The sequence below is a fragment of the Sesamum indicum genome, linkage group LG1, assembly GCF_026168435.1.
Source record: "Sesamum indicum cultivar Baizhima isolate 11 linkage group LG1, ASM2616843v1, whole genome shotgun sequence".
Classification (NCBI taxonomy): Eukaryota; Viridiplantae; Streptophyta; class Magnoliopsida; order Lamiales; family Pedaliaceae; genus Sesamum; species Sesamum indicum.
In genome coordinates this window covers 16,906,648-16,924,180 of record NC_142657.1, presented here as the reverse complement: position 1 = coordinate 16,924,180, position 17,533 = coordinate 16,906,648, and the positions used below count along the sequence as shown (strand labels likewise).

At 34.4% G+C, this 17,533-nt stretch overlaps 4 protein-coding genes across 4 annotated transcripts; 3 read left to right on the top strand and 1 right to left on the bottom strand.

The window, feature by feature from the left end:
- Positions 1-983: 983 nt before the first annotated feature.
- On the top strand, positions 984-3,391 carry LOC105165092 (stromal cell-derived factor 2-like protein). The gene is made up of 6 exons (XM_011083969.3): positions 984-1,441; positions 1,889-2,029; positions 2,144-2,284; positions 2,732-2,781; positions 2,863-2,992; positions 3,092-3,391. Exons 1-6 carry the CDS (start codon positions 1,343-1,345, stop codon positions 3,173-3,175), a joined length of 645 nt encoding a protein of 214 aa, XP_011082271.1. The 5' UTR covers positions 984-1,342; the 3' UTR covers positions 3,176-3,391.
- A 482-nt stretch (positions 3,392-3,873) lies between these two features.
- On the bottom strand, positions 3,874-5,858 carry LOC105165083 (small ribosomal subunit protein eS12). Its single transcript, XM_011083959.3, has 5 exons — positions 5,711-5,858; positions 5,211-5,255; positions 4,676-4,961; positions 4,317-4,382; positions 3,874-4,234 (listed from the first exon to the last, which is right to left on the bottom strand). Exons 2-5 carry the CDS (start codon positions 5,216-5,218, stop codon positions 4,175-4,177), a joined length of 420 nt encoding a protein of 139 aa, XP_011082261.1. The 5' UTR covers positions 5,219-5,255; positions 5,711-5,858; the 3' UTR covers positions 3,874-4,174.
- Positions 5,859-8,364: 2,506 nt separating this feature from the next.
- Positions 8,365-10,184, top strand: LOC105165072 (putative CCR4-associated factor 1 homolog 7). Its single transcript, XM_011083949.3, has 2 exons — positions 8,365-8,737; positions 8,896-10,184. The coding sequence occupies exon 2, from the start codon at positions 9,193-9,195 to the stop codon at positions 10,021-10,023; it is 831 nt and encodes a 276-aa protein (XP_011082251.1). The 5' UTR covers positions 8,365-8,737; positions 8,896-9,192; the 3' UTR covers positions 10,024-10,184.
- A 3,945-nt stretch (positions 10,185-14,129) lies between these two features.
- Positions 14,130-15,886, top strand: LOC105165061 (putative CCR4-associated factor 1 homolog 7). Its single transcript, XM_011083939.3, has 2 exons — positions 14,130-14,476; positions 14,782-15,886. Exon 2 carries the CDS (start codon positions 14,901-14,903, stop codon positions 15,717-15,719), a length of 819 nt encoding a protein of 272 aa, XP_011082241.1. The 5' UTR covers positions 14,130-14,476; positions 14,782-14,900; the 3' UTR covers positions 15,720-15,886.
- Positions 15,887-17,533: the final 1,647 nt, after the last annotated feature.

Below are 17,533 nucleotides of genomic sequence, written 5' to 3'. Positions count from 1 at the left end.
TAACCAATAGTACGAATGATATATATCCTATTCATTTGTTGAAACATGTCGGATCAACCTACAGTTGAGAATTAAGATCGTGGTTGGTTGAAACCTGTATAAAAATGCCCCAATAGCATGGATGAGATATGCATCCTATTCATTTGCTTTGTCCAAAATTATTTTATCTTACTTTTTCTAGAGGATCTATTTTTAGAAAATAAAATCTAAAATAAGTACAGCTGTAAAATCATTTTCTATATCTATTTCTTAAAGACCATTGTGGATTTAGCTCAAAGAAAATCTTAAGTTACTTTCAGTTTTCAGAGGAAAAACACACACACAGATGCACTCTACATTGTATTTGTTGTAATAATTATATTTTTATATATCACGTTAATTATAATGATCATATTTGTATTTCTCATCATAATGCCATTTCAAAAATCATTCTTATTATTTTATCTTAATTCTTTGGGAGAGTGAGTGCTAAAAAATGACTTTTTCCTTGGAATAGATTTTACTTTAAAAAAAATTTATCTATAAATCATGGGTTCGTAGTATAAAAAGTAAAACATTGTACATGAAAGATTGGATCAGACAATGCCTCAATATAAACGTAATCTAAAAAAAAGACCATCAAAATAATTAATTTTATTGACAAATATTTTTTGATAAAATATACAAAGGAAATGGGCTGATTTAATGGGATGTCATCCATCTTCCCCCAAGTAAACATAACCCTAAATGTATTTATTTATTTATTTTAATTTATTAAATCTTTAATAATTTTTCATTCATATATATTAATTTATTTTGTTAATTTCAATTAATATATATTTTATCTAAATAAATAGAATAAATGAGTTTCGAATTAAAACATTTCAAAAGACATTTCCTCTTTTGAAAAAGGAATTGCCACGTAATCTAGTTTTAGGAAGGCTAGCCACGTTTCTGGGCCCACATTTAAACACTCCACATCACCAAATCCAGACGTGTAACAAACCATTGGCAGAAGCCATTGCACACACGTCGCGATCGCCGCTCACTAATTCATCTCGCTTCGTATCAAACCCCACCCAAAAATCTTGTCGTAGTTCGTTGAGAGAAAATCCGAAGAGCAATCGAATCGGATCTTCATCGGAGCTGGCTCCGGCACCGTTCAGAGTCTCTGATTGTGGCCAATCGAAGCGGCAAAGCAGACCCACTCGGAGAAAATCAGCGCCTGCGTTCGCCTCCTCCTCCGCCTCGAAATCGGGGCCTACGCGAATAGTTTATAGGGAGTCCGTTAACCCGTCTTCAGGTTCGGATCCGAACTTTCCCATTTTGGCAGAGGACTCGGTTCATAGTGGTGGTGCAAGTTATGGCGCTCTCGTTTTTTGCCCTCGCGATGGTTATGTGGCTGGCTCTCGGCTCCGACTATGGTTCCACGCCTGTTTCCGCAGCTTCTGGAGGCGTTCAGGCAAGTGATCTCGTATTTGGTGTTGTCTCCCCGACAGGAGGAGGTTTTTTTGGGTGTATGTAACAATGTGCGTGCAAAGGCTGCTTAATGATGGCAATATTCGGCGTTGCGATGTGATGGCATGATGTCTTAGGGGTTATCAAGAAACTTGGGCCGTGCGGAAGGGCTGCTTAAGTGCACAAGGAATTTTGATAACATATTTGTTCGAAAAACAACAAAGAAGAATGTTAAAATTCTTTCCGGTGAATAAAGTAGAGATAGTTTCTAGAATGATCATGAGTTAAGATTTGCGAAAATTAACATGGCAGAGTTTCTGTTACATATGAATTTTTCTTGGCTGATAAAATGTTGAGTAGCTTGCATAATTAGCAGAAGGTATTGTGTTATATACACTGGGTTGGCTGGGTACTGTTCAAGGCTTTTTATGTATCACGAATGCTTTTGTAGATTACATATGGTTCTGTCATTAAGCTGATGCACGAGAGGACAAAATTCCGGCTGCACTCACATGATGTGCCCTATGGCTCTGGCAGCGGGCAGCAGTCTGTAACTGGTTTCCCTGATGTTGATGATTCCAACAGCTACTGGGTATGTTAATGCTGCTCAACATCATTTTTCCTTTATCTCATTTGGCTAGTTAACCGCACTTTACGGACCTGTAGTTTTTCAGGTTTCTAATTGAGTTATTGCATGGGTTTGCAGATTGTGAGGCCTACACTAGATTCATCTGCAAAACAACGAGATACAATTAAGAGTGGAACTCTTATTAGGTTGCAACATATGATAACTAGGAAATGGCTGCATAGCCACTTGCATGCATCCCCTATATCTGGCAATTTGGAGGTAAATATGCAAGCATTTTTTTCCTAGGACAAGTTAATCTCTCAAAATCTTTAGGTCACAGTTAATTTCTGCATGCATTTGGAGCTAGAAAACTGCAAAAATTTACTCACTTCTATGCTCTTGGGCTTCTTCTCTTGTTTGCCTTTTACTTGTTGAAGTTTGTAGTACCCGCAATTTGCTGCTAGATAAGTCAGCCCCTAAAAATATTTCGTGATATGATAAGTCAGCATCCACAAGTTCTGATACTGCTTGTGGCAAATTAAACAGTGTTTTGTTTTCTTCATCAACAACTAAATGTTTAGAGCTCAATTTTTGTGTGTTCTCCCCTTCAAATTGAGAGTAGTTCTAGTTTTAGAGGCATTTTGTTAGATATTTGAGTTTTGTTTTTAATGAGATTGCATGTTTGCCTAGAAGCTTAAATCTATAAAAAAAAATGCAAACATACAGGTGAGTTGCTTTGGCCACGATGGTGAATCTGACACTGGGGATTACTGGAGGTGAGAGCTTCTGTCATGAAACCTTCTGAATTTGTCATTTGTAAGCTCCACTTTGTCTTTCAAGCTCTTGTTCTGCTTCAGGCTTGAAATTGAGGGAAGTGGAAAGACTTGGAGGCAAGATCAAAGAGTCAGGCTTCGCCATGTCGACACTGGTGGATACCTTCACAGTCATGACAAGAAATACACCCGCATAGCAGGGGGACAGCAAGAGGTAAAAGAACAGTTATGAAGCTAGGCCCATGGAGGCAATTTAATTGGAAATCTACTTCCACTAGCATCTTCAGTACCTTTACTGTTGCACTTCTCGCAGGTTTGTGGAGTTGGGGAAAAGCGCCCTGACAATGTGTGGTTGGCAGCTGAGGGTGTGTATCTTCCAGTTGCTGAAAGCAAATGAATTTGGCCTAAAATATACTATGGTGATCATAATTAATCATAGGATAGTGCCTTTTGTTTATTGTTTTCATGATTCCCCCTCCTCTGATTTCTTCTAATTGCCATTTAGGAATGTGGTAGAGTCTCAGCATTCGGCTCTTCTATAAAGATCGAAGGATTAAAACAATTTTGAAACAATTGCGTAATTTTTATAAGAAATTAAATATTGGTACCCCAATAGAGGATCTTTAATTCGGTCTTCCATCTTAATCTTTCCTCTGATCTGCATTAGCAATTTTTCTTGCTAGTCGTCTTTGGATTCGGCAAGTGGATTTGCTGGTTTATGAGATCATAAGCATATGTTTGACATACAGTGATCGTTCTGGATTTACAGAGGCCATCTATGTCCGGAATTCTATCCAATCAAAAGATTCAAAACAACTCTACTCGTATTATGTGATACCGCACGACTACTTGCATCATCAGATATAACATGCAGTCCATTAAACCCGCTGGCCAAAACCGAATTAGTTGTAGCACAATGATGTGCAGTTAAGGTGAGCACCTATTACGCCAACACTGCCATAACTTTTGGACAAGGAGTGCCATTTCTACTTCGTCTACACTCTCACAACAAACACCGTTTTACCTTCCGACTACTAAAACCAATGCACTAAACTTTCTGCAACAATAGATAAACCTTTTACCATTACAGCAATCAGAGTTAACATTCTGTTGAGATTAAATAGCCTCAAAAATTGCACTTGAAATTTCAGCCACCCAAAATCCAACGGAGTAGCTGGTTTATCAGCAGTTCGGGAAAAAATTTCCAAGGAAACATTATAACATACTAGAGTGGTGTACCGCTATCTAAACTCCTAGAGAAAACATTAAAAGCAACTATGAGATGAGATGTGTTTCTCAGTCCAAACTTCCCTAACCACGTCTTTAGAAACAAACTACAAGGTGAGATGCGTTTCTCAGTCTAAACTTCCCTAAACACGACTTCGCTGCTAATATTTCAGTGAGACTTGACATATTCCTGAACAATGTGAAGACCTGCACTTTCCTCGCCGAAATCCTGCAAAAGAGATTTGCTATTAGAATCTATCATCGATAACTCTTGTCATATCACATGGAACCCACAGCTGAAACTATACTACCTTCACAACGACACAAGAAGCTCCGACAACTTTCCTGGCCTTCCCTTCTGAATCAATCTTGCATAACTGTGAAAGCACCAATCAACACTAAAATCAAATACTATCACATGTGTCCTATCCAACAAAAATGACAACTGGCTCAAGATGATCCGTCATCACCATTGTCATCAAGGACAATCAAAGACCACCATCAAATCTGAACTCAATGGCTGCCAACATAACTGAACAAGCCCATTACTCAGTAATCGGATAAAACCATAGGAACAAAAATTGGTTTGAGCCAACAGAATCTCAAGAGCACCAAACATTTACATGTATACATATCTCTTAAAGTGCAACTAAAAAATTCGTGTACTTACGCCAGCCCATTCACCGAGAGTCTTGGCACTTGGAACAGTTATTAGGTTCACATTGTGATCAGCACATAGTGCTTTGACCAATTTAAGGTAGTCTGGTTGGTTGCAGTCTTCTGCCAACACACAGAGCTGAGCAGCATGTTTCTCAATTGCTTTTGCACCCTCATGAAGTCCTCGAACCAGACCTCCATGGGCCAATGACTTTCTAAGCACAAGTTGCAAGGCAGTCATGATATCCATAGGCTCACCAAGAGTAGCAGCAGGTGTCTCCACGGCTGCAGGCTCTTCACTGAAAAGCAATTGCTCGATGTTAATTGTGAAAACTTTTTCAGGGGACCCAATGGTAAAAACAGCAATTATGTGATGACAACCTGACAAATAATACCTCCTAGAAAGACAAATGACCATTTACAATTGTCAAGCAGATTCAGAGACAGAGACAATGATCATATATGATTTTTCATTAGCTTTCCAGAAAGCTAATATAAATTTGGTTTGAATTGAGTTAAATTCTTAATATCAAACATGAATTACATACCCAGACATTTTATCTTCTTGGTGGATAAACTCCTTCAATTCACACCTGCCAGATATCAAACGTGAACCACAGTGAGCATCTTATCGGACATCGAGAACAGAGAACTTCCAAAAAAAAACGAAAGAGCAAACGGATTCTAGCAATTACAAAAAGGGAAGACAAATATTACAATCCCAAATAAAAAAAATATGAACTTTTAAATATTAAATTAATAGTCTTCAACAAATATTAAGAACATAAAACGCATAAGCTCAGAGTAAATTAATTAAATAAAACAAACGCTAAAATTGACCTAAACCCTAATCCATAGCCGCATTTCCAGTTTTCAAACTAAACATTAAAATTCATAATTTCCCCCTCCGAATTTCAATATTGCGGATTTAAATTTGATGGATTTCATAACATGTCCACAGGAGAAAGAGCAACAAATTCCTTTACCAGAACAAATAATTGAAACAAACAAATGCAGGAAAGACAAAACAAGATACGAGGAAAAGCACCTGGACTATGAAGCGTTGCGGAGAGCTCAGAGATTTGGGGTCAGCAACTGTAAGTAGTAGATGATCACATTAATCAGTGAACGAGTTCCGCCATTTTATACGCAGGAAACAGAGTCATTTAAAAACCCTAGCTGACTCGGTCTGTTCATATGGGCCCAATCTAACTTCTTCTATGTGGCCCAGTCCAAAAGATTTTAAATCCCCTGGTTTTATTTTTAATAATTCAATTAAAAATCCGTTGTGTATGTATAAATATATAAAAAATTTAAAATAATTAATTATTTTTCATTTAAATTTTTACTATTTGCATCTAATTAATTAGTTAATTTTGTAAAATTTTCCTCGATAATAAAGTTGAGATCTCAATTTACTTATTTAAATACCCTTAATATATACAGTTGTCTATTTATTTTTTAGTATATAGTTTGATACAAAATTATTAACATTCTTAATTAATTTTTAATATTTTCGATATAAGTATATCATAATGGATCAATGCTGTAAAGAAAATTAATTTAGTCGGAATGAGTATAATTATCGCGACATTGGTGAAAAGAAGGCGACCACAATAATTTATTTACAGTATTGAATTATAATTTATTTATACAAATCATTTATTCTTTTATGTAATTACATAAATATTTTTTATAATTAAAAAATAAGAATAATTTGGATAATAGTATTGACTTTTTAAAAATATATATATAACTTTTTAAAAAATATTAATAGCTTGTGCATATGACATTAACTTTTTTAATGGGTATATATATATATTTTTAAAAAATAAAGATAATTTATGTAAATAGACCAAATAGATATAAATGTAATTATTCTTAATATATTAAAAAAAAATCGAAAGTAGGAAATAATGATATGAGGAAAACATGCATACCACTTTTGTGTTCTCTTCTCTATGATTGCTCTTCATATCATAATGTTGGGTGATGTGTGTGCTGGCAATGGCATTGCTTTAATTATGACATAAAATATTAATTCTAAATAATGCCCACTTTTATGTTCTTGATATTACATATAAGCCCCTCTATTTTTAAACTTTCAAATTAAAGTCCTTGGTAAAATAAGGAAATATATATTGGAAGGGCTGTTCCAAATTTTGTTGAATTCATGTTATTTCTTTTTCTTTTTTTCCCCTTGGGTTTAACTCAAGTTTCCTCCTTACTCATTGTTGTAATAATAAAAATGATAAATTACGACAAGCTCTTATGAAATTTGAAATATTATAAATATTTTTTTAATTATTCAAAAAATATTAATATTTTCATAATTTTAATAGTCATTTAATATTTAGTTCAATCCATTTAGTCTCTATTAGATTGTCATTCATTTTTCTACAGTAGACTGACTACAATGCCCTTGAAAAATATAAATTATAGTTTACTTATTTTTAAAAAAATTTTATGGACAAGTAATTTTAAATTTTGCGGCCACCTCGTACCCTTTTTTATATATAATTATTTTTCTTAAAAACAGGTAAGGGTAAAATTGACAATCTTCGACTTTCATCAAATGATACATAATTTTATTAAATATCAAGAGATATTGATAATTTTTTAGATAATGAGGGGATATTCGTAATTATGTAAAATATTAAAAAAATTAATTTAATTTATCCTAATAAAAAACAGAAAATGAATAAACGTTATTTGATGTATATGAAATTTGGTTTGTTGATAATTTTTTGGTGAATCTCAATCCTAAATGATACTAGAATGTAGGCCCATAAGACGATTTTTCCAAAGAATTATGAGAAAATTTAATTAATATTACGTGTAACTGAAAAAATACGTGATATTCAATCGTTCACATGCGCGAGTAGATGGACGAACCATGTCCACAGTCCATACAACAAATCACTTCTATAAATATCTCGTTATTATATATTTATTTTACCTTTACATTCCATTACTGTATCTTGACTCAATACCAAATTGACCGTTAAGAATATTCAAAATGAACGGCTCCTACTGTCTTGATTCATTACTAAGCTTTTAAATTACGATTCACTATAATATCGAAAAGTTTGATTGGATCAACACTGATGAAAACTCAAACTCAAATATGTCATATATTTATGATTAAACATAAGTGACAAAATATAACGTAAGAAGAAAAGAAAAATGAGACTAGTATCCTCATATTTGTATGTAGTCGTACAATTTGAGCACAAGAATAACAGAATTGCGCTCCCAAAATTGCATCCCCAAATTGCCCAAAAGCCAAACCTAACTAGCCTTTCTTGTTTTTACATTTTGATAGTATATGACATTGAGATTGGCATATTCCTTACAAGTTGACCCCAAAACCTTAAAAAAAATATAAGTGTATGGCTTAACACGCATTGCCCCAAACCTCTTTATTACCAGTCTCGTTCAAATTCACACACACAGACTCAGATTCAGGAAAAATCAAAACCCGGAAAAACAAATCAAGACCATTCATTCCCAGCTCACCACACCCACAATAATCCCAAATTCAATGCACCCTGCACCCCCACCCTACCTACCCTGGACCCCACCGTTAACAACTCTACCATGAATAATAAAAGTATTTTCTACTATATCAAATTTAAAAAATATTATTTTATTACAAGAAAAATTATTTTATTTCACTGATAAAAGCAACTGTATTCCAGACCATTTTCTTTCTTCTTTCCATGGTGAACTGTGTTAAAGGGTCTCTCTTTCTGTCCCCCCCTCTCTCTCTCTTGGAATTGTTCTTGTACGTTTTGCTAAATTTGCACGTACAGACTACAGAGCATATAACTAAGAATAAGATATCGTTTTGTCAAAATAGGTGTTTCTCCCTGGTCCTATTTTCTTGAATCTCTCATCTTTTTGCTCCTCCCCTATAGCCGCCTAAAACTCATTTTCGTTTCCATCCTGTTGAAACCCTAACACCCTTTGCTATATATATGCCCGTATACGTGCACGATCTATGTGTATGTCTGGAGTCTGATGCTGGATCTTGACATTTATGATCACTAGGTCTTTTGAATCTGTTATTAAGGTAATTTCTCATTTGAATTGGTGATTTTGGTTAGTGTTCGGACATGGGTTTGGGTTTCTATCAGCATAGGATATCAGGGTACTGAGTTGTCTGATTTGTTTGTGTGGGCGTGCTTTGATTTGGGCTGATCGAGCATTTCTTTTCGAATTTTTCTGCAGATTTAGTTTAGAAATGGCGACTGTGTGTCAGATCTGGTCTTTGAGGGCTCCCCAAAAGTTCAAAATTTGACTTGCCAGGATTGATGAAACGGGAGAGTTGAGATTTGTCTGGTTTATTTATTAGGGTTTAGATTGGGGCTGATCGCGCATCTTTGGAATTTTTCATCTTATTTAGTTTGGAAATTTGATTTTTGCCAAATCTGTTTTGAGGGCTTCCGGAAAGTTGTGATTTTTGAGTGGTTGGGAACCGAGAAAGAGGAGAATTTCATCTGGGGAAATTGTTCTGATTTTGAGGAGATGTCGCTTTTGGCCAAAGGCGATTCGATCCAAATCCGGGAGGTCTGGGCGGACAACTTGGATGAAGAATTCGCGTTGATTAAGGAAATTGTTGATGACTACCCTTACATTGCTATGGACACGGAGTTCCCTGGAGTCGTGCTCCGTCCCGTGGGCAATTTCAAGAACTCCAGTGATTACCATTACCAAACATTGAAGGACAATGTTGATTTGCTGAAGTTGATCCAATTGGGGTTGACTTTTTCGGACGAGAAGGGGAATTTGCCCACTTGTGGAACCAATAAGCAATGCATCTGGCAGTTCAATTTCTGCGAGTTCAATCCCAATGAGGATGTATTTGCAAATGATTCAGTTGAACTCTTGCGCCAGAGTGGCATTGATTTTGTGAAGAACAATGAGAAGGGTATTGATGCAAAGCGTTTTGGTGAGCTTCTGATGTCATCAGGGATTGTTTTGAACAATGATATGTATTGGGTGACATTCCATAGTGGGTACGATTTCGGGTACTTGCTCAAGCTGTTAACTCGCCAGAACTTGCCCGACACACAGGCGGGATTCTTCACTTTGATCAATATATTCTTTCCTGTTCTTTATGACATCAAGCATTTAATGAAGTTCTCGAACAGCCTCCATGGTGGGTTGAATAAACTGGCCGAGTTGTTGGAAGTGGAGCGAGTTGGGGTTTGCCACCAAGCTGGTTCTGATAGCTTACTCACTTCTTGCACCTTCAGGAAGTTGAAGGAGAATTTCTTTAACGGATCGCTGGAGAAGTATTCTGGCGTGTTGTACGGTTTAGGGGTTGAGAATGGACAGAATCCTCATAGCCAATAGAGTGTAAAAGGTTTGATTAAAAATAAAGATAAAAAATTATGTGAATTGTAGGTACTGATCGAATTATGTGTTGTGCACAAGATGTTTTGATGCCACACATTTGTACACTTTTTAAGCATCCTAGTTGATGAAATGAAATTAATGTCCTGTTTGTATCTTCAGATTCCTGATGTTATGCCTTCAATTACTATTCGCGCAATTATGCTTTTACGGCCTTGTATTTCTGGTTCTTAGTCACTGGAAGGTTCGCCCCGGGTGCTTGTTAGTGCAAAATCTTAGCTGTAGCTGGCCTAAGTTCAATTCCATGGCCTAAAGCGGGTGCTTGTTAGTGCAAAATCTTAGCTGTAGCTGGCCTAAGTTCAATTCCATGGCCTAAAGCGACACAACGACTATGGACCATGTTGGTATATCGATGGTATTATAAGTTTCTACACAAGCTGGAACTCTTTACGCTCCATCTTGACAAGGTAATTCTGGGTAATGGATCTTCATTTAACTCTCTATCTTGACCAAGTTCACACTTCCCATCAGGTTGGTTGCATGCAGAACAACGCTTTTTTATCGCTCTATCCACAGATTTACTGTGTAATTTTGACTGTTTGCTCATTACCATTCTCTTACCCTGCATTGCTCTTGCTCTTCCATTCTCCATTGTCTCCAAGAAGAGTGCAATACACATAATTGAAAACATATATGGAGGATCTCAATTTTCTGAAATTTTATATTGCTATTTTTAGCTCAATCAATATTTTTCTCTTTTCAAATATAAAATTATCAAGTTGTTATATGAAAATAAAGCTTTTCTTGTTTCTTTTTTTTTTTTTTAAGAAAGAAACTATTTTAAGGTATTTATTGAATTTATGATTGGTTAAGTAAGAGTGATTTAAATCATCAGCCGAAGCACATCTGATGCATCTGCATACTCGTCTAATATATTAATTTTTAGGATAAATTCCAATCACCTCTCCTGAGGTTTTGTATTACTACAAATACGTCCTCATTAAATACTTTATTGATTTTAAGTTCTTTTTAATAACGAGCTCATTCCGTTATAATTTCATCCAGCTCATTCCCTTATGATTCTACTTAATTTTTGTGGTGAACTGCACAAAATATTCTTCCAAATTATAAATTGTGATTTTATAAAATCTTTTTATAAACTAATATTCTCAATGAATTATTTACTTTATCCACCTTTATTTTTTTTATTTTTTAAATATATTTTTTTAAAACTTGGCAAAAATTAAATAGTAATTTTTACCTCACTATTTATGGATTACATAATTATTTTATATTTTAAGGAGTATATTTATAATATTTTAAATAATAAGTGATATTCATAATTATATTAAATTTTATTAACATAGTTGTAATTTACCTTAACTTTTAATTAAATGGAAAAGAAAGAAAAAAAATATCTGACCAAAATTGATAAAATAATTTCTAAAACCAAATCGTAATAAAATAAAAAAAAATAGTATTGATTTTGTTACGTGGATACCACGTTCACCCTTCTATTATTGATACTCTTGTATTGTATGTCGGTCTGATGTGTGCTGTCGTGCTTTGTTGCAAAATAAATAATTACGAAAGAATTTTATGATTTGGTGGCCATATAATGATTATTTCCCAAAGCCTCTATAAATTTGCTTTTTCACCCCCTTTAAAAATTTAAAATTATTTTTAAAGACTCAACTAAAGTTACCAAAAGCAATAAAGAACATCTTGAGGGGATAAATATGAAATTAGGGTCGCCATTAAATTACACATGTGTATTTTTAACAAGAATAAGAGCTTATATCGCTACAATCATTGCCACATAAATAATAATTCATCGATTTCCGTCAAAATTAGGGTTAGTTGGAAGAAAATTGTTAAAATTTTGATTTTCCAACTTGATTGATTATTCAATAAATTTTATCTAGGCCTGTCAATAATCGGACATTCAGACTCAATAAATATTCATAGTTATCATTTATATATCCTGTCCATATAACACTCATTGGATGTTGGCGTTATTATACCCAAAATAATTGGGTTCAGTCTGGATGCTATCCATTGCGTCTTACATATATTAAAATGAATAAAGCAATCATATATTTTTCTACAATAATATCATCACTTAACACTAACTTAATTTAAGAAAAATATTTCATGAACTTTTTTACATGAAAATCATAGTTTAACTTAATTCAAATAATTAATAGTTATTAATCAATTACTACAATCAACAATGAAAATCATAGTTTAACTTTGAAATAATTCTTTTTATCCATTTGAAATTGCGTTCTGAATTTTTTAATTGAAGTTCAAAAAAAAAAAATTTATCAGTTTCATATACTAGTCGAGCATAACTAATTTATTTTTTTTCATTCTTTTTCATGTTAAGTTCGAATTAACTTTATCTTAAATTTAGTTTGGAGGTGTTACTACCAAAACAAAGATGAAAAACTTGTGTGTGTGTGTGTGTTTTCAAATATCAATATGTAAAAAAATTAATATACTATATGCAAATTTAAAAATTTTAAATGACAAGTAAAACGAGTTGATTGATATCTAAAAAATTTATAAATTTGATAAAATTTTATATTATTAAATTTTATCCATTCAATATTCATACTCACAGGTATTTTAGGGTCTAGACTCTACCCAAATCCAAAATATTTATTTCGATGGGTATGGGTCCAGGTCTAAGTCTAGTATAAAATAATTGAATTCGAGTATGGGTCTAACATAAAATTACCTGATTATGAATTTTGATATTATCCGTCCATTGACAGGACTAGTTTCATCGCACTCACTTTATTTTTAATTAGGAAACAAAATCTTAAGATTATACTTACTCGGACTTGATTAATTATACAATAAACCTTATTTCACTTTGCTAAATAATAATTAATTAGTGTCATAATTAAGGCTGGTCGGAAATTATTGTTTTGTTTGTGTTTGACTAGACCTGATTAATTATATGATAAATTTTGTTGCACATTGTTACCTATACAAATTCACATGTATCATAATTAGGGTTAACCAGTAAAATCGAACTTGATTTATAGCATAATAAATCTTATTACATTTTGGTACGGATAATAACTCATTTCTGTCATAATTACGGTTAGTCAAAAGAGTATTATTAGGATTATGTTCAGTCAACCAAATTTAATATATAATTATATTGACTGCTTTTAATTATATTCTAAATACGTAATAAGTATATGGTATTAGTCATATAAATTATTTTACTTCGATTGGATATGCTAAAGAATTTAATAGAATTTCAATGTTAGACCCACCAAACAATTTTGTCAATAATTATATGGGATAGTTACACTCTCCTCTTATAAGGTTTGGTGTAATTATACATAGATCATTTGTGGTTTGAAAAATTATATTTAGCACCCAGACATTTGCTTCTGTCTAACAAATAAGTCGCTCCGTTAATCAAAATTCTCAAATTTGTTGATATTAAAAAATAAAAAGGAAAAAAATATATGTTTACCTTCGATTGACTTATTATTGATTTATTGTAGGTCAAATAAATTTTTTTATGCTCAAATTACCCTCATACATCTCCACTCGTTAATGAATGAGAAGATGTATATTTTTGTAATTTTCGTGAATAAATAAGGAAAACCAATGTAAAAAGTTATAATTCAAACTTGGTTGAGTTAAATTCAAATTAAATACATAATATTTGTAATAAATACTAATACAATGTGTGGAATTTAATTCGATCAATACTTTTTTTTTGCTAGCATATTTGAATATTTATTTATATTCATTTAAATTTAAATTTTTTATTTATTAAAATCTATTATATATATAAATATACTTACAATTGAACCTCTAATTAAAAGATATTTAAATATTTTTGCACACACATACCACTTAAATATTAAAACTAAGCAAAGTTTCACAGTATTACTTATAATATAATTCTATTTTCCTAATATTCTTTATTTTCTTTAAATTTTATTACCAAAAAGAACATAAATTATTATAGTTTTCTAATTTTTGTACCAAAATATTATTTCAAAAACTAAAAATTTTCACCAATAAAAAGACCTGTGAGGGAAGCATTTGATCTTTTGGTTTCGGAAGGTGAACAGAGAGAGGAGGGGGCCCCATCCCATCAGTGTTCATCTTCTCTCTCTAGAAATCACCTTTCTCTCTCTAAATTATTCAGGAAAACCCCAAAAAGAAAAAAAGAAAAAAGAAAAAGTAATTGAGAAATGCAAATTTCCCTTTAGCCCTTCATCTTGTTTTTTGCTCCTCCCATCGCCGCCTTACACACATTATCATTTTCCTTCATGCTCAAACCCTAACGCCCTCTTCTATTTATACACCCATATACATACACTATCTCTAGACATACGTGTGTATAAGTGCAGTCTGGTACTGGATCTAGACATTGACCATCGGAAGATCTTCTTCTATCTGTCTTGATCTTCAGGTAAGTTTCTGTTCTTGATTGATTCACCGTTTTTTGGGTTGTGTTCAGATAAGGGTTTCGACATTTGGTATCTGGGTTGTGATTTGTTTGATTTGTTCTACTTTGATTTGGGGGTGGAATGGCGTCTGTGGAAACTTTCAGCAGATTTAGTCCGGAAATGGTGGCTGTTTGATAGATCTGTTCCGAGAGCTAGTCAATTTTGAGTAGTCAGGAGCAGATCAGTTGGAGGGTTGAGATTTATCTGATTTGTTATGTGGGTTACTTTGGTTTGAGCTGATCCCTCGTTTCTGGAACTTTTGTTGCAGATTCGGTTCAGAAGCAGTGACTTTTTACAGATCTGTTTTTGAGGGCTCTCCAGAAGTTCAAATTTTGAATGGTCAGGGACAAAGATTTGCTGAAATTGCTCTGATTTGGTTTTTGGGAAATGTCACTTCTGCCTAAGAGCGATTCGATTCAAATCCGGGAGGTTTGGGCTGATAACTTGGACGAAGAATTCGCGCTGATTCGTGAAATTGTTGATGATTACCCTTACATTGCGATGGACACTGAGTTCCCTGGTGTCGTTCTCCGACCCGTGGGCAACTTCAAGAACTCCAGTGATTTCCATTACCAGACACTGAAAGACAATGTTGATTTGTTGAAGCTCATCCAATTGGGACTAACATTTTCGGATGAGAAGGGGAATTTGCCTGATTGCGGGACTGATAAGTACTGCATTTGGCAGTTTAATTTCCGGGAATTCAATCCCAATGAGGATGTCTTTGCGAATGATTCCATTGAATTGTTGCGCCAGAGCGGCATTGACTTTGCAAGGAATAATGAGAAGGGCATTGATTCCCGACGGTTTGCGGAGCTCTTGATGTCGTCAGGGATTGTTCTGAATAATAACGTGTATTGGGTGACGTTCCATAGCGGGTATGATTTTGGGTACTTGCTCAAGCTCTTGACTTGCCAGAACTTGCCCGAGACACAGGCGGGGTTCTTTACTTTGATCAATATATACTTTCCAGTTCTTTACGACATCAAGCATTTGATGAAGTTTTCTAACAGCCTCCATGGTGGGTTGAACAAGCTTGCTGAGCTGTTGGAGGTGGAGAGAGTTGGGGTTTGCCATCAGGCGGGTTCAGATAGTCTGCTCACTTCGTGCACCTTCAGGAAGCTGAAGGAAAACTTCTTTAGCGGTTCTCTAGAGAAGTACTCTGGTGTGTTGTATGGTTTAGGTGTTGAGAGTGGACAGAGCTAATAGGTGACAAAGGTTTCAAAAAAAATAAAAAAAAAGAAAAAGATGTGAATTGTAAGAGTTTATGAAACTAAGGTGTTGAGCACAGTTTGTTGATGATGCCACACTTTTGTACACTTTCCATGTGTTGTATTTGATGAAATTAAATATATATCCCGTTTTCTTCTTCAGCTTTTCTCCCTGATTTCTCTTAGTAATACGGATGCAGTTTGAGATTCACGGCGTTGTGCTTTTGTATTTCTTATTCAATAGTTGTTAGTTGTTGCTGCAAGGTTTGGCCGGCTGCTTAATATTGCAAAGTCATCAGCTGCAGCAGGCGCTATTTTCTTTAGCTGGATTTCCAAGTCAGGAGTTTTAGCCCAGAAAATTGTTCGCCTATTCATTCATCCTGCTCCCAAGTTTGGTGCTAAAAGGTTTGGTTTTCTTCAGCTACTTCTCAGTTCAATTTTATGATCCAAGTAAAATAAGTCTTATAATGTGCTATGACCTTCTAGTTCCTGGATTTGGGAACTCTTTAAGTTATCCTCGTTAATCTAATTAGTATCAGTTGGTTGTGTGTAACATCGTCTTAAAGACGGCCTAGCTAATACCCGGACAGCATCCAATGAACTATAAAAATAGTGTAGAAACATTATGAAAGGCATGCATTAATGCTTTTGCATGCCTTTCGTATATTTTACATGCCACGGCTTCATATATTACTGGTGGTTTCTACCAAACATCAATCACGCCTGCTGAGATGCAAGACCAGCCAGTTTCACACTATAGTTGCAACATTTTTGCTACAATCCAGGAGATTTTCCAGCCATCTCTACTACCTTAATTTGATCAATAACAGTCACAAGATTTGCCATATTTACTCAATTATCAATTGTTACTTATTCAAACAGTCTGGGTGCAATGGTACTGAGAAGCAAAACCAAAATAGCAGTCTGCAGCCAGAGTGTTGGCTGCTGAAGAAGAAATACAGTAAAAACAGTGAATGTGACCATGATAACTGGATATCAGGTTGAAAGCAATAACATCATTGTCATAAGTATGGAGAGAATGTTTGGAAGGCACCTCCCTGGACAAACCTGCGCTGGATCCGGTGAGGTTGCTTGGTCTTGATATTTTGGAGATGGCCCAAAGATAAGGTTTAGAGTTACAAGGATCGTCGTCTGTGAAAACCCTCCAAACATCGAGTTAGCAGAGTGGCTGATGTAGGAAAAAAAATGGTAGTCCTACACTAAAAAACTTTTGGACTGGCAGTTTGTAGGCGTATCCAGTAGCATGGATTACATACGGCCTATTCATCTGTTGCAATATGTCCCTCAACCTAAGTTGAGGATTACGATCTTGGTTGGTCAAGATCTGCATGAAAGGCTTGCGCAATAGTGTAGTGAGTATATGCCCTATTCATCTACTGAAACGTGTCTGTCAATTAATAATTCGAAACTGGTATTTTGGTCGATCACAATTCGCGTAAAAAACTTGCCCAATAGTACAAAGGATAAATAGCATTCATATATTGAATGCGTCCGTCAATCAATAGCCGGGGATTGAAATTTTTGGTTGGTCACGATCAGTGTGATGAGCTTGTGCAGTAGAATGTAGGAAGGTGGCATTCATATAATGAAATGCGTCCGTTAATTTGCAGTTGAGAATCAGGATTCTGGTTGGTTAAGATTTGCATGAAAAGACTTACTTAATAGCACGAATGATATATAACCTATTTATCTATTGAAACATGTTCGCAATCTATAGATACTGACCAAGATTTGTATAAAAGGTTGCCCAATAGTACGAATGATATATATCCTATTCATTTACTGAAA